The sequence below is a fragment of the Hydra vulgaris genome, chromosome 06, assembly GCF_038396675.1.
Source record: "Hydra vulgaris chromosome 06, alternate assembly HydraT2T_AEP".
Taxonomy (NCBI): Eukaryota; Metazoa; Cnidaria; class Hydrozoa; order Anthoathecata; family Hydridae; genus Hydra; species Hydra vulgaris.
In genome coordinates, this window is record NC_088925.1 from 10,982,501 (window position 1) to 11,000,140 (window position 17,640).

The 17,640-nt window shown below is 21.8% G+C and overlaps 1 protein-coding gene across 1 annotated transcript in view; it reads right to left on the reverse strand.

Annotated features, from left to right (window-relative positions):
• The window catches only part of LOC100209992 (colorectal mutant cancer protein), a 24,701-nt gene extending 10,615 nt beyond the window's left edge, over positions 1-14,086 (reverse strand). Inside the window, exons 1-8 of the mRNA XM_065799209.1 lie at positions 13,938-14,086; positions 12,445-12,746; positions 12,069-12,361; positions 6,880-7,044; positions 6,648-6,783; positions 5,446-5,765; positions 5,110-5,191; positions 3,206-3,279 (exon numbers count right to left, since the gene is read on the reverse strand). Coding sequence (XP_065655281.1) covers positions 3,206-3,279; positions 5,110-5,191; positions 5,446-5,765; positions 6,648-6,783; positions 6,880-7,044; positions 12,069-12,361; positions 12,445-12,746; positions 13,938-14,002 — 1,437 coding nt within the window. The 5' untranslated portion in view covers positions 14,003-14,086. The remainder of the gene's footprint in view (positions 1-3,205; positions 3,280-5,109; positions 5,192-5,445; positions 5,766-6,647; positions 6,784-6,879; positions 7,045-12,068; positions 12,362-12,444; positions 12,747-13,937) is intronic.
• Positions 14,087-17,640: the final 3,554 nt, after the last annotated feature.

Sequence of the window (17,640 nt, forward strand, 5' to 3'; positions counted from 1 at the left end):
TTTTTATATTAAATACTGGAATATATATTTTTAAACACTAATTTACTTCCAAAAAGGTTGCAAGCAACCACTATTAAGTTACGAATTACTTTAAAATAGAGATTAGCATTATAAAGCTAGGTTAACTGAAGACTTCAAAGGTTGTAGGTTGTATAAAAAATGAAAACATGAAGATAGGTAAGAGTTATAAAGTTTTTTTGATGTACAAGGAAACTGGATTAATAAATAAATTTTTATAGCATAAAGAGACATATACAGTAAAATGATGCAACATGTAGAATAAGAAGCCAAGCAAAAATAAGTTTTTATTTATCATAATAGAGATAATAGCTTATTTGAGCATTGACCATGATAGTATTTATAGAAAAAAGAAAGAAATGCAACCTTACACCAATGGCTTGAAAGCTAAAGCAGATCAAGCCTGACAGATAAAGGAGGTCTAATTACATTTAAAATGTGCTTTTAGACTTTGTCTGAGAGTTTGAGGGTTGACATTCATTAATATAGGAATGCCAACAATATTACAATATTTTTTTGCAGTAAATAAATGAGTTTATTTGTCTAAGAAAAAATTGTGGATTTCAAAGTCTAGACTTAAAATCCACAAGCCAACGCAAACCTTAGGCTGTTAATAGCTTATTTGAGCATTGACCATGATAGTATTTATAGAAAAAAGAAAGAAATGCAACCTTACACCAATGGCTTGAAAGCTAAAGCAGATCAAGCCTGACAGATAAAGGAGGTCTAATTACATTTAAAATGTGCTTTTAGACTTTGTCTGAGAGTTTGAGGGTTGACATTCATTAATATAGGAATGCCAACAATATTACAATATTTTTTTGCAGTAAATAAATGAGTTTATTTGTCTAAGAAAAAATTGTGGATTTCAAAGTCTAGACTTAAAATCCACAAGCCAACGCAAACCTTAGGCTGTTACAAAAGAGAGATCAGATTAAAAACCAGCTGCTTGTTTTAAGCAATCAAAAGTGAATTTTTTTTGTCAAGACAAGAGTATAAAGTTGAGTCATAACAAATAGAGCCATTTTAGATGTAAAATTTTCACAAAGATTGTTATTATAAATAAGAAACCATGTTGGGGCCCCTTAAAGTTACCTTAAATAAAGAAGAAAGTAGGCCTTCAAGAATAACTTTAATACTGCAGTTAGAAAGAAATGATAAAATAATCTTAAAAACTTTATATAGAGAAACTAATAACAGAGTGAATACTAATTGTAGTATAGTTAAAGAGGTCAAAATGTGTTTTAAAGTTTTTAAAAGTTGGAACCACTTATTAGCATTTTTTAATAGTTTAACAAGAAATTAAAGAGAGAGCTGGAGAAAACTTTTTTAAGACTATGATAGAAATCTTGTCTGAAGCACAAACTGTAGAAGTGTATAATTGAGAATTAACTTTAGCATTGAAAGCCAGAGTGATTTGGATGTTTAACAATGGGTTAATCCTTTTAATTGGTATGACAAGAAGAAAATGGTCATTAGGGTCAAGTTAGAGGAAAACTTCTTTCCAAATAACTCTGCTCTAGAGGTCTGGACCCTATTCTAGGGAGAAGTAAGAAGATAAGACTCATGAATTAAATTAACTAAAGTAAGTCATTTAAACTGAAGACTATATGTTAGACTTACTTCTGTTAATGACACTGTTGAAGACTTTCTAAAAGTCTCTAGAACATAACATCTACAATAAAATACAAGTTTTAGTAAACTGAGAATAACAGAGCTTAAAATCAGACAGAACCTTTTTACATTGGCTTCTTGGAATATTAAAAGGACATTTGTTCTCAAGAGAGATGTTCTTATAAAGTAGTTGAAAAAAATGATAACTGTTTAATAAAGCAACTGCTCAAGATGGTGAAAAATGTGGAGTAGAACGAGGCTTCGCATAAAATTGAAGAGAAGGAATAAAAGCTTCCAATATGCGCTTTATTACTTTTTTAATTCAAGGTTTGTATTTAGAATTTAAATAAAACACTCGTTATGTGTTTTTTATTTTTTTATTTTATAAAGAATTGAAATTGAAAGTTGTTTTTTTTGTGTGTAATAATATGAATATAAACATGTTTGCTTTTTATTTAGATGCTTGCATACAATATCGATACATATTTATTTAATGTAGTATTTGTCAAAAGAGAAGATAATTAGATGCATGTGTGGTGAGACTCTAACAAGACAAGAAAAGGAGGCATAATCTTAAACAGAATTGAAAAAATGTTGTAGTGAACACACTTTGTTAGAGAAGATTAAAGTGATTTAAGTATCAGTATGTAGAGAGGTAGCAGCTTTGGGAGAAAATGGTAGTGGTAGAAGTAAAAAAAACTTGGAGAGCACCTTACATATTGTATGAATGAGCTTTAGTTAAGGAAAGAAAATGTTCTAGTTTGTTTATATTAAAAACAGCATAAAAGAGCAAGGCTAACACCTATGATGATAATGATGATGATGGTAATGATGATTATGATGATCATGTTGATCATAATGATGTTTATATATGCATATATATACATAATATAAAAAAATATACTTTAGGATCTATAAATGTTTATGCAGCCCTGGTTACAAATCCGGTCCCAGTAAAATTTCAACCTCGGTCGCTTACTAGTTCTATTGTCACTGATTCTGTTGTAGTAATGTAAAAAACTGATGGTCCTCAGCATCCATTGTTAAAATCACTACTGAGCTGGTTCAGCTGGACCAGCTAAGTAGTGATTTATACAATAGGTTCACTAGAGGTAAGTTTGGGTCCAACCTCTAGAGATATCTTATTGTAAATTCCTAATCCCATTTCAATGGTGCTACTAAAATACATTTGTAAAAGCAGTGGTTTAGAATTAATTTTCTTTATTGATATACACTATTTTACTATATTATTTATTAACATCAGATAGGAGTTTTTTTCTAACTAGATCCCTTATATGTAAGAAATTGTAATATACTATTTTATACTTTTTGATTAAAATAGACATCTTAAACATCTAAAACAGACACATTTTAAACAGACATTAATAAAATTGATTAGAATAAAATTAATATTTGTGACAATAGTCAATAACTTGGTATAAAATTGGTCAAAAATATCAGAATCGAAACTTTAAATGGGTGTTAATTCCAATTATTTCCTATAAGAAAAAATATTTTAAAATCCTAAAGGGTATAATGTTTTATGTTGAACAAAATTTAAAGGATTTCTTACATCTTCTACATGAGTTGTATTTCCTTTCTGATAAACATATCCTTGAACATTAATGTCATGAAGTTGCTTTTCTACTGAAATTTTGTAAAGTCAGAAAAAAATTAGATTGTAATTTAAAAAATATTTTTTGGATTAAAAATAAAAAAGCTAAAATAAGTAGTTTAATCATAATTGATAATATTATTAACATTATTAATTATTATTAATTGATAATATTATTAACATGATTAATTATTATTAATTGATAATATTATTAACATGATTAATTATTATTAATTGATAATATTATTAACATTATTAATTATTATTAATTGATAATATTATTAACATTATTAATTATTATTAATTGATAATATTATTAACATTATTAATTATTATTAATTGATAATATTATTAACATTATTAATTATTATTAATTGATAATATTATTAACATTATTAATTATTATTAATTGATAATATTATTAACATTATTAATTATTATTAATTGATAATATTATTAACATTATTAATTATTATTAATTGATAATATTATTAACATTATTAATTATTATTAATTGATAATATTATTAACATTATTAATTATTATTAATTGATAATATTATTAACATTATTAATTATTATTAATTGATAATATTATTAACATTATTAATTATTATTAATTGATAATATTATTAACATTATTAATTATTATTAATTGATAATATTATTAACATTATTAATTATTAATAATTGATAATATTATTAACATTATTAATTATTAATAATTGATAATATTATTAACATTATTAATTATTATTAATTGATAATATTATTAACATTATTAATTATTATTAATTGATAATATTATTAACATTATTAATTATTAATAATTGATAATATTATTAACATTATTAATTATTATTAATTGATAATATTAATATCATTATTAATTATTAATAATTGATAATATTATTAACATTATTAATTATTAATAATTGATAATATTAATATCATTATTAATAATTATTAATTGATAATATTATTAACATTATTAATTATTATTAATTGATAATATTGTTAACATTATTAATTATTATTAATTGATAATATTATTAAGATTATTAATTATTATTAATTGATAATATTATTAACATTATTAATTATTAATAATTGATAATATTATTAACATTATTAATAATTATTAATTGATAATATTATTAACATTATTAATAATTATTAATTGATAATATTATTAACATTATTAATTATTAATAATTGATAATATTATTTACATTATTAATTATTATTAATTGATAATATTATTAACATTATTAATTATTATTAATTGATAATATTATTAACATTATTAATTATTATTAATTGATAATATTATTCACATTATTTTTACTTTATCTTCTTTATTGTTATTATTAACAGTATTTGCATTAAAATTAATACAAATAAAAATAATAATCAGCAATAAAGTTGCATTCATGCCGAATCGTTATATAGCCATAGTAACATCTGAAAAAAAAGCTATCCAACAGAAAAATATTAACTTAATTTAAAAGAGAAACAGATAAAAAGAAAAGAAAGAGTAAAAGAAATAGTTTAAATACTTTTTATTAATTAGTTTTTGTTTATTTATATTATATTTAAGCAACTTTAAAAATGTTAAGTTCTAAAACTGCATATACTTTGGTACAATTTTAAAAGTTTATTTTGCACAATAAAAAAAATAACGAACAACATGAATATTCAATGTGACTAACTGCTCAAAATCATTGGATCAATTATTAAATAAATAAACAATAACAAAATAATAATAATACTTATTATAATAATATTACTAATAATAATAGTATTAATTATTATTGCAATAACAACAACAAACAATAAGGAAGGAAAAATAGAAAAGCTTACACAATCGTTTGTCTCTTTTCAAAGACTCTACTTGTTTTAATAACATATCAATCTGTTCTTGAAACCGTTTGGATTCAACTATCTGTAGGATAAGATCATTAATAAATCATTTTCAAAAATATGTAACAATATATCCAATTACTAAATAATATATTTAGTTATTTAATAAAAATAATAAAGGTTAATAAGTTCAAGAAGGTAAAAGTTAAAAATGAGAAATGTTGATAAGTTAAAGAAAATTTTAAAAAAGAAATATAAGTTTATTTAATCATTAAATTTTATTTATTCAACTATTTTTTATTTATTTTTTAAACTATTTTCACATAATAAAAATACCTCAGAAGATTCATCTACTTTTGAATCAATTGTTGTTAGAGTATTAGTTTCATTTTTGTGTTTGTGATCTTCAATAGTTGATTCCAATGCTCCAAGAACTCGAGACAACTGTTGAGAAAGCTCATTAGTAGAAGCTTCACTATCTCTATTGGTTTTAGTGAGATCATTAATTAATAAAGATTTATTACTCAAAAGCTCATCTTGCATACTATCACCAGCTGTCTCATGAGTGGTTGCCAAGTAATTAACTTGGTTTGGGCCATCCTCCTCCAAATGATGATCACAATTTTCACACGAACATTCAGAACATGGATTTGACCCTAAAAAATAAAAACTATTATTTTCTAAAATCTTAAATTATGTTAAAAGCAATGCATATTTGCATCCACAGAAAGCCCATAGTTCTAATTCTCCTGAGGAAAAACTATTACTTCTATGTGTTACGTGGAAAAACCACGGTTCAATGTGTTATTTGGAAAAACTTTAGGTTATTTGTGTTAGCATGACTCATTTGTTAACTTAACTGTTACATATTGATTTAAAAAAATTAGTAACAGTTTAGTTTGTAAGGCTTCAGCTTGCTTTAAAAAAAAACCAGCAAAAAAACAACATCAGATTTTAGTTTTTTTGTTAGCTATTTGTTTTTAGTACAAAAACTTTTATTACAGCGTAGGTATGAATAATAGAAATTTGTATTTTCAAGTATACAATTTATTTCTTTAGTAATTATTTTATAGAATATTTAATGCAGCATTAGAACAAACTTTATAAAATGTTCTTTTTTTTTTTTAAAGACATATTGCAAGATTGCACATCTTATGCTCCATAATATGGAGTAGAATATAAGCAGTTAGATCACAGTAGCATGAAAGGTAGAAAAGAAAATAATATTTTCTAATACACCTACTGTGATTTTTCCTTATTACTAAGTAAAGTTAATAGTTGTGTGAATAGTAATTATTTATATATCTATAAATATTTTAATATGTTATTTTTAGAATGTAATTTTTTTATAAACAAATTTTGTAAAGGAATAATAGTGAAAAATTTCAATGTGTTTAAATATTTTCTTAATTTTATTTAGATTCAAATACATAGGTTAAGCCAAATCAAATCATTTATATGTATTTATCAAAAATATGTACATTTGTAAAAAAAAAAAAAAAAAAAAACAATTTTAACATAATTTAAATTTTAAATACCTTGAACTTCTCGATCTGAACTAGAATTACTTTGAACATCTTCTTCTTCTTCTTCAATAATTTTGTTATCATTTTTGCTTTGCAACTTACGTTTTAACTCTGCAATAACACTCTGCAATTCTGTTATTCGCATAGTCTAAGTAATTAAGACCTAATTATGAATAATTTCTTCATTAACATTAACTAAACTACAAATAAAAAAGTTCAATGAAACTACAAATAAATAATTTACCTGAGACTGAAGTTTCTCTTCATAATCATGATGGGTTTTTTTCTGCTCATTGAACCACTGTGCTTTTTCTTTGAGAAGAGAGTCACGTTCTTTACTAACTTGGTGAAACTTTTGACGTAATTGATGTATTTCATTTTTATACTGGGTTAAAGCAGCTAAATGAAGCTAAACAATAATTACAATAATACAAATAGTAAACATTAAATATAATTTTGTAAATAGTACAACTACAAAGTATCTATAATATCTATTATTTATAAAACTATACTAGGTTATATAATCTAAAAACATTAATTATTTAAATAACTTTTATAACTAAAAACTTCTTAAAATTAAAGCTTAAAAAACTTCATAATATTAAAAAAAAAGTTTAATTTATACTTTTTATAAATCTTTTATCATACACTCTTAATAACAACAAGTTAGCAACTTAAAAATAACTTGCTTAGTTTTATGTTTTTTGTTTAAATTCAATTTAAAAGGGGCCTAAATGCATTTTAGGTCAAGTGAAAGATTTAATAGATTAAAACAATGGCTAATTGCTCTAATAAAAAGGTTCCATATCCTGAATTAAATATGATAGAACAGATTTTGGTCCTGAAAGTATGAACCATACTTTCAGTACCAAAACCAAGTTAAAATAGATAACTTTATTTTATTATTTAACCAAATCTGTTTGGATATTAGCCTACAACTTTTTCATATATAACAATCTCAACACTGCACAACCACTATAGGGAATAGTGGTAAAGAGGGCTTGCTCTTCACCATTGATGCCTTGAGTGGTGTACCACACCCTGGTAGTATTGCACTTAACTTGATTCTCTGTGCAGCAATCTTTTGAAAATTCTGTTTTAAGTTAAAAAATCTATATATAAATACTGTCATATCTAAAGGAATCTTATAATTGATAAACAATATACTTATAACTTAAAATTATAAGTATTTTTTATTAAATCTTTAAATTTATGGAGGTATAACTAAACTAACAAAATAATAATGTCATAAAATAATCTTAAGAAATATATACATACATTTGTATACATAAATAAACATATATATATATATATATATATATATATATATATATATATATATATATATATATATATATATATATATATATATATATATATTCATATGTATATGAATAAATATGTAAATGAATAAATATGTAAATGATATGAATAAATATGTAAATAATATATGTAAATGAATAAATATGTAAATGATATGAATAAATATGTAAATAATATATGTATATGAATAAATATGTATATATATATGTATGTATATATATATATATATAAATTTTAATTTAATATACATACATTTATATACATAAATTAACATATATATATATATATATATATATATATATATATATATATATATATATATATATATATATATATATATATATATATATATATATATGTATATTTAAATATATATATATATATATGTATATATATATATGTGTATATATATATAAATGTGTATATAAATATATATAAATATATATATATATATATATATATATATATATATATATATATATATATATATATATATATTTATATATATTTATATACACATTTATATATATATACACATATATATATATACATATATATATATATATATATTTAAATATATATATGTATATATATATATATATATATAAATTTTAATTTAATATACATACATTTATATACATAAATAAACATGTATATATATATTTATATATACATATATATATATACATATATATATGTATATATATATATGTATAACTATTAATATAATTTTAACCAATACAATGAAAAATGTATGTCAAACAAAATCTCAACTTCAAAAAAATTTTTTTTTATATATTTCTTTAAAGGTTTGTAAGAAATTACTACAAAATATATATTTAACACTAGAGGCCTTTCAATGTTTCATCAGTAGTGTTAGTTTAAGTGCTGTTATGTACAAATTTATTTATTTTTTGTTACAAAACTGGACAAGCACAATCCCAAGAAAATACAACCTAAGGTCATCAACCTATCCACCAAACACCTGACCACTTTCCAAATATCACCTCTGATAAAAGGTCCTAAATTCTGCCCAGCAACTAAAGGTAATTTTTTACACATTAATTCAGATAAAAGACAATTCACTCGAAAGCTTAAACTAAAAGAAAAATTTTATGAAACCCATCATAATGATATTAGCATTTTAAAGAAGAAATCAAATTATAATGGTAAATCAACTCTTCCAGAACTTAATGAAATAATTTCGAAAATCAAACAAGTTGATCCCATTAAAAATCTATCAGTTGATAATATTTCATCACAAGAAAGAACAGCTCTTAAAGAGCTGAGAGAAATGAAAGACATTGTTATTAAAATAGCTGATAAAGGTAGCAGTTTAATTGTGATGGACTCTACATATTATAGCGATAAGCTTGTTTATCAAGATCATCTATCATCTTCAATCACGTATGAAAAAACAAACTTAAACTCTGATAAACTAGTTTTCAAAAATCTTTTAAAAATGATTGATAAACATAAATGCTTAACACAAAACAAGATAGACTACATTACAAAATTTGAATGGAAATCAAGCAATTTTTATGTAATTCCCAAAATTCACAAATGTAAAGAAATAATCAAAAAAGTTCAAGAGTCTAATTCTCTAGTTATTGAAATGCAACCACCAATCAATTTAAAGGGTCGACCTATAATTGCAGGAATTGACTCACCTACGTCACATTTAAGCCAATTTCTGCACGTAATTCTATCTCCTATTGTACGGAAGCAAAAAACTTATATAAAAGATGATTGGGACTTCTTAAGAAAAATTCCTAGAAAAGTAGAGCTAGATAGTATTAAACTAACATGTGATATTGTTAACCTTTACACTACAATTCCCCACAACCTTGGTTTAGAAGCATTAAAATTTTGGGTTGAAAAACATAAAAATCTAATACCTGAACGAATTACTACCAATTTCATTATAGAATCAGCATCATTTATTTTAAAAAACAATAATTTCCTCTTTGATAATCAATTATTTCACCAAATCACAGGTACAGCCATGGGTACAGACTTTGCACCAGACTATGCATGTCTTTTGATAGGTTTCTTAGAAGAAACAATACTTTTTCCAAAAATTCTACCAAGATTTTTTTCGAATGACGAAGTTCATACTATTGAACAGTTCTACTTTAGATATGTTGATGATGGTTTTAACATATGGCCTAAACACTTAGATATAAACAAATTTAAATTGTCACTCGCCGAATTAAACAATTCAATTACCTTCACAATTGACTATGGCATTGAATTAGTTGAAAAAGAAAATATTTATAATATAATTAATTTTTTAGACATTTCTGTTATTTTTCAAAATAACAAATATATCAAAACTGACATATTTTATAAAGAAACAAACACATACGATTATCTTAATTTTAACAGTCATCATCCTTACCACACCAAAAAGAACATCCCTTATAGTCTTGCAAAAAGAATAATTGTATTTACATCTGATTATATCACCAAAAACCTGCATTTAGCAGAGCTTAAATTATGGCTGAAAGAATGTAATTATCCAGACATTGTTATTGAAAAAGCATTTCATAATGCAAAACTACAAGGACCAGCTCAACAAAAGAAACCTAATGAAGTCGTTCCTTTAGTCACTACATTTTACAGCAACCTAAATTGCCAACCTATATTAACTAAAACCAAACTTCTACTCAGTTTATCCACCAGTGAAAGAATAGAAAAAATATTTTCTAACATAAATCCTGTAATAGCTTACAAACAACCACGAAATTTACTGAGACAACTTACTTCCGCTAAATTTAATTCCACAACATCTAATAACAAAAAGATAGGAATTTTTAAATGTAATGATAGTCATTGCAAAATTTGTTTATTTTACCTACAAGAGGTAAATAATTTCGTAACATCCAACGGTACTATTTGGAACATTAAAAGTCACATTACTTGTAGCAGCAAGAATGTCATTTATTATCTAAAATGTTTGTCTTGTAATGGTCAATCAACGTATACTGGAAAAACAAACAATTTGAGAAATCGCACTAATGGTCATATTTCAAGTTGCAGAACTGGCCATTCAACAGACAGGTTTGACAATCATGTATATGATTGCCAACGTATAAATAAAAAAATAATGGAACCATTTTTCCAGTTTTTTGTATTTCTGGAACTTAAAAGTGATAAAAATTTATTATCTTATGAAAGTCATTTGCATAAACAAAAGCATGATACTTTTAATTAACACTTCCTGTTTTAAAAAATATTAGACAACGGTAACTAATAGCAACAATACATTAATTGATTAAAAAATACTTTTGTAACAAAAAATAAATAAATTTGTACATAACAGCACTTAAACTAACACTACTGATGAAACATTGAAAGGCCTCTAGTGTTAAATATATTTTGTACTAATTTCTTACAAACCTTTAAAGAAATATATAAAAAAAATTTTTTTGAAGTTGAGATTTTGTTTGACATACATTTTTCATTGTATATATGTATATATATACTATATATATATATATATATATATATATATATATATATATATATATATATATATATATATATATATATATATATATATATGTATGTATATATATATATGTATATATATATATATATATATATATATATATATATATATATATATATATATATTTATGTATATATATATATGTATATATATATATATATATATATATATATATATATATATATATATATATATATATATATATATATATATGTATATATATTTATATGTATATATATATATAAATTTTAATTTAATTATGGAATTAATGTTACAAACTAACAAGGTTTCATTTACATGCCAACTAACAAAACAAACTGTGTGTAATCTTATCACAATAGAATTCTTTAGATATGACAGCAGCATAAGTATTTATGAATACAATTAAAAGCAATTAAAATGCAGGAAATACTAATTCGCAAACCATTATGTATCAAGATCTAGCAGATAACAAAAATAATTGTGAATATATATATATATATATATATATATATATATATATATATATATATATATATATATATATATATATATATATATAGATAGATAGATATAATACTAAAATGTTGCAGTTAAAAAAAAAAAAAAAAACTAACTTTTTTAGACATTTCTAAATAATCTGGCCCAGTTGCTAGATCACCTTGTTCCAACTCATCAATATTATTTGATTCAATTCCAATTTTTTCTAAATTCTGTGGATCTATAATTTTTAATTTCTCAAGATGAAGTAAAGTTTTCTGATCCAAATAATCTTCAATACCCCCACCACTTTTTCTATGAGGATTGGTATCCCATAGTTCGGAAATCTTTTTTATTCGTTGGTTGCTTGCTTCTAACTCTGATTCTAGAGTTTGATTATCTTTTAAAAAAGATGAATGCCGAGGTGCTCCTGAAAAATATGTGATATTTTTATTGAAAAATATTTTTCATCAAAAAATAATTAATATATAAAAAAGAATTTAAAAGTTAAACCTCTATTTTCAAATTTTGAAGTATCATCTAACTCCATTTGAATTTGATGATTTTGAAAAGAATTCTTCTTACTTCCAGATATCAACTTTTCTTGAATTTCCTGCATTTGGGTATCAGAATCAGTAAAATATTCTGGAGAAGAGTCAGAGCTAGATTGATTTAAATCTCCAAACAAAACTGAACTGTTCTCACAAAATTGCTGAAAAGATATTTTTCCACTTTCAGTAGCACCAAACTGATCAAATATCTGAGAAATATTTCCCTCTAATCCAATTTGATTTTGAACTTCTTCTAAATCCAACCTTTTGTAACAAGCAATAATTAAAAATAATTTATAATTGTCTAACCACTAAAAACTTTTGTCAATGATCAAGTTTCCTATTTCTAAAAATTCCACAACAAGATTATCACTGATTACTTCATTAAAAAATATTATGTCTAATTTGCAAAATTTGTGTAACAAATAAATGTATAAAAAAAAAAAAAAAAAAAAATTTAATTTAAATACCAGATTTTTTTGCAACTCAAATTATTATAAAAATTTGATATAAATAGCATAATTAAAAAAAAATTTCACAAATGAGCAGATTTTTAAGCATGTGCTTCTTTTGTCTTTTTATTTAAATAAAAGTCAATGGAAAGTTTACTGACAAAATAAAACCAAACAAAACATCAAAATCATCTTAGAAATATGTGACTTAATAAACTCTTCATATATAAAAAAAAACTATTTATCAATAGATTTTGGATAACATTTATCTATTTAACAGATGTGCATGTTTATAAAAATACATTTAAAAAAATCTTGTTTCTTATTTATTGTTAAAAAAAAAGATGTTTAAACTACATATTAATATATATATATATATATATGTTTATATATATATATATATATATATATATATATATATATATATAAACTAAAAAAAAAATTATAGCATAAATAATGAAACAAATGCAAAATATTCTAAAATAGATTTTTGTTTAATCTATTCATTGTTTATATGAATTGCTAAAATAAATAAATATCTCAGTATAGTTCTTTAATCAAAATTTATCATCTGTTAAGTAAACAAAAGTTTTATAAAATTCAACAAAGTTAAATGAAGAAAAAATAAAAGAATTTTGATATGTAAAATTTTAATATGAAAATGATTTTTAATAATTTGCTCAGAGAAAAACTTTCAAAATTTTCACAATCCACAATATTTAATTGATGAAAAAAAATATATTAAAACATATGAATACATTTTCACAGTAGGGCTAAAGGCTGCATGCTGGAGAAAAGTATTCACCTACTTATAAAGCTTATTTTGTCTATTCAAAATAATTACAAAATTTGTTATCAATACTAAAAAAATATTATCAATACTTATTAACAATTTATTATTTAATTTAAATTATGCATTATAATAATCCCAAAATAATATTTTATACATTTAGTATTTTATAAGATTAAAAATACCTAAAAAAGATAACTACTTAACTATTACCTATCTAAATATCCGTCTTGATCACGATCACAAGAATTGAATACTTTCCTTATAAATTCGTCCATGAGATTTGCGCCATAAGAGTCTCACGATTTGGGAACATTCAATTATATTTTCTATAACAAAAGCATAAGAAATTCAATAAAAAATACCGATAATAGGGACTAATTGTTAATATTATAAAAAATTGCAAATAAAATAACTAGGGAATTCCCTGAATAAAAAACAAAATGACTTTTAAAATGACTCTAAAAACTATGAAACATTTATAAAATATATATGAAAAAGTTTTGTGTAAATCGTTGCCCCCACATTTGGGTAGTATATGAAGTGTTTGCCTTTGTGTGCGCGTGTTTATACATATATGTATGTACATATATGTATATGTATTCTAATAAAAAGACAACTTTTTAAATTTTTGTTAAAACCATTTAATTTATTAATACATATTTTGACTATATCATAACCATCCTCAGTTAAAATATATTAAAACGCTTAAATAAAATTAGTAAAATTAAGTTGAACTAATAGAGACCTTATAATTAAAAATGTAACAAACATTTTAAAAAACCATAAAACATGCATCTATAAATTAAATAGTTTAAAAAAAAAATTAAAAGTTGTCTTATTTATTAGAATTTTTTACACATTTTGTGCTGAACAGAAACTTTGGAAATATATATAAATACATATATATATATATATATATATATATATATATATATATATATATATATATATATATATATATATATATATATATATATATTATATATATATATATATATACATACACACACATACACATATATATATTTCCAAAGTTTCTAATCAGCACAAAATGTATATATATATACATATATATATATATATATATATATATATATATATATATATATATATATATGTATTATATATATATATATATATATATATATGTATATATATATGTATATATATATATATAAATATATATATATATATATATATATGTATATATATATATATATATGTATATATATATATAAATATATATATATATATATATATATATATATATATATATATATATATATATATATATATATATATATATATAAATATATCATCAGTGCACCAATGCTTGGAACAATCTCCCTCATTCTTTTAAAACTGAAAACTTTATTTCTCAATATAATTTTCTCAATAAATTAAAAAAACACTATTTGGATAGCTACTAGAATAATAACATCAATAAAAACAATATATTACTGTTAATAGTCTTTTTGAAAATACTCTCTCTTGTATATTTTATTTATTTTATCTTTTTTTTTTTTTTTTTTTTATGAATATTTACATTTATGTACAGCTTTTTTGTCGTCCTTGCACAATGATTGAATGTGTATGCGTGTATGCCTGTGTGTGTGGGTATATGTATGTGTGCAATTGTGTGTATATGTGTATGTATGTATGTTGTGTGTTGATATGTGTGTGAATGTGTATGTATATTTATGTATGTGCGTATGTAGATAAGTACAGACATATTTAAATATACCATTGTTATTATTATTATTACCTTTATTTTTAATAATATCATTATTTTTATTAATACCATTATTTTTATTGTTATTAATACCCTTTTTATTATTATAGTTATTATGAATGTTATTATTATTGTTAACGTTATGATTTTTAGAGTTGTTACTATTTTATTCTTACGTTATTATTCATTATTATTAGGTGTTTACGCATCATTAGTAATTATACTATTTGTAAACATCCTTGAATTGTAAAATCATGTAATTCAGAATATATTGATTGATTGATTGATTGATTGATATATATATATATATATATATATATATATATATATATATATATATATATATATATATATATATATATATATATATATATATTACGAGATTCTAATAAAAGTATGAATAAAGTTGGGATTCACTTTGTATCTGATTTTTCTTTTTTGCAATGCCATAAACAAGTAAAAAATACATTAACAATCCATTAAGACTCATATGTTGGGACATTGAGTTATCCAAAATTTTTATAAAAAAATATCTTTGGCTTGATTTTATAATAAAATAACAAAATATACATAAAATTGCATTTAAAATTTCATTTATTGTAGCAGCTTGTATTTTATATCGCGTTACATTTATTACTAATAATTTATGTATTACAAATATATAAAAAAAAATTAGTAATAGTAACTTAACAATCTCATAAAATACATGTAGTTATAATCAGCGTAATTTTAGATGTGATATTATGTCACATTATTAAAATTATTGTTATTGGCTTATAAGTGAAAAAAAAAACTGATTTCATTCTTTTAAATTATACACAATATTTTAAACTTCTTTGCATCAATTTTTCTAGCAAACGTTAACTTGAATAAAAATTTTCGACTGATAGTCTCAATAGGTTCGACTCCTGATGAATTAAAGGCAAACAAAATAATTTTATACAATAAAATGTAATAAGCACACTTTATATCTTAAAAGAAATGTAAACAAGATATTAAACTAATATTAAACTTGCGATATTTCCATTTTGTAACCTTCTTCATGAAACCATTTTTTAGATTTTAAAACTTACTTTGTAACTTCCTTAAAAATTCAAAATATTTTTAATTTTGACTTAAGCGCAGATTATATTTTTATAAACGCAAGCTTTTTCATTTATACGCAAGTGTAGTGTAAAATGGATTTTGTCGGCCTTTAGAAGTCTCAAAACTAATAAATCAAGGAAAATTAAACTATAGCATGTGACGCCAATTAGGCGTATTACAAATTACAATACAGAAAAAAAAAATGTAAGATAACAAAAAAACATTTCTAAAAAATGATAAAGTTTTACATTTAAAACTTATGGTAAACTAGTTTATTTCATTAACTTCTTAATATCCAAAACATTTGCAAAAAAATTTAACCATGCTCGATGGGCGGGTTTTAGATTGTTGGCGACTAAGACACAAATTAATCTAAAAACTTGCAAAAATTGAACCTCCCAACCTCGTTATCCTTCTGCCCCTTCGACACCAAGAATAAAAAAAGCCTTTAAATTGGTCGGAATTTTATTTAAAAATAGTATTTAAATGTTGTTTTTGAAAAAAAAGGTATTTTTGAAATATATATATATAAAAGAAGGTATTTATGAAATACATATATATATATATATATATATATATATATATATATATATATATATATATATATATATATATATATATATATATATATATATTTACATATATATATATATATATATATATATATATATATATATATATACATATATATATATATATATATATATATATATATATATATATATATATATATTTATATATATATATATATATATATATATATATATATATATATATATATATATATATATATATATATATATATATATATATATATATATATTACAGCATATTTTTCTGGGTTATTTATTTGCTATGTATAGTTAAAGATCTAAAGTTTTCTTTAAAAACTATAATACTTTACTAATTTTATCAATTGGTTTAATGATAATAAAGTAAATTAGTATCTTAATTATTAAAAAGCCTAAAATTACAGTTATAACAAGTGCTCTTATTACGTATAGCGAAAAAATTATTTTTACCGTCAGCAGTTTTCTGTCATAATTAAATATCCAACGTATGCTGAGTGGATACTTCGCAAATGCTATGTCAGCA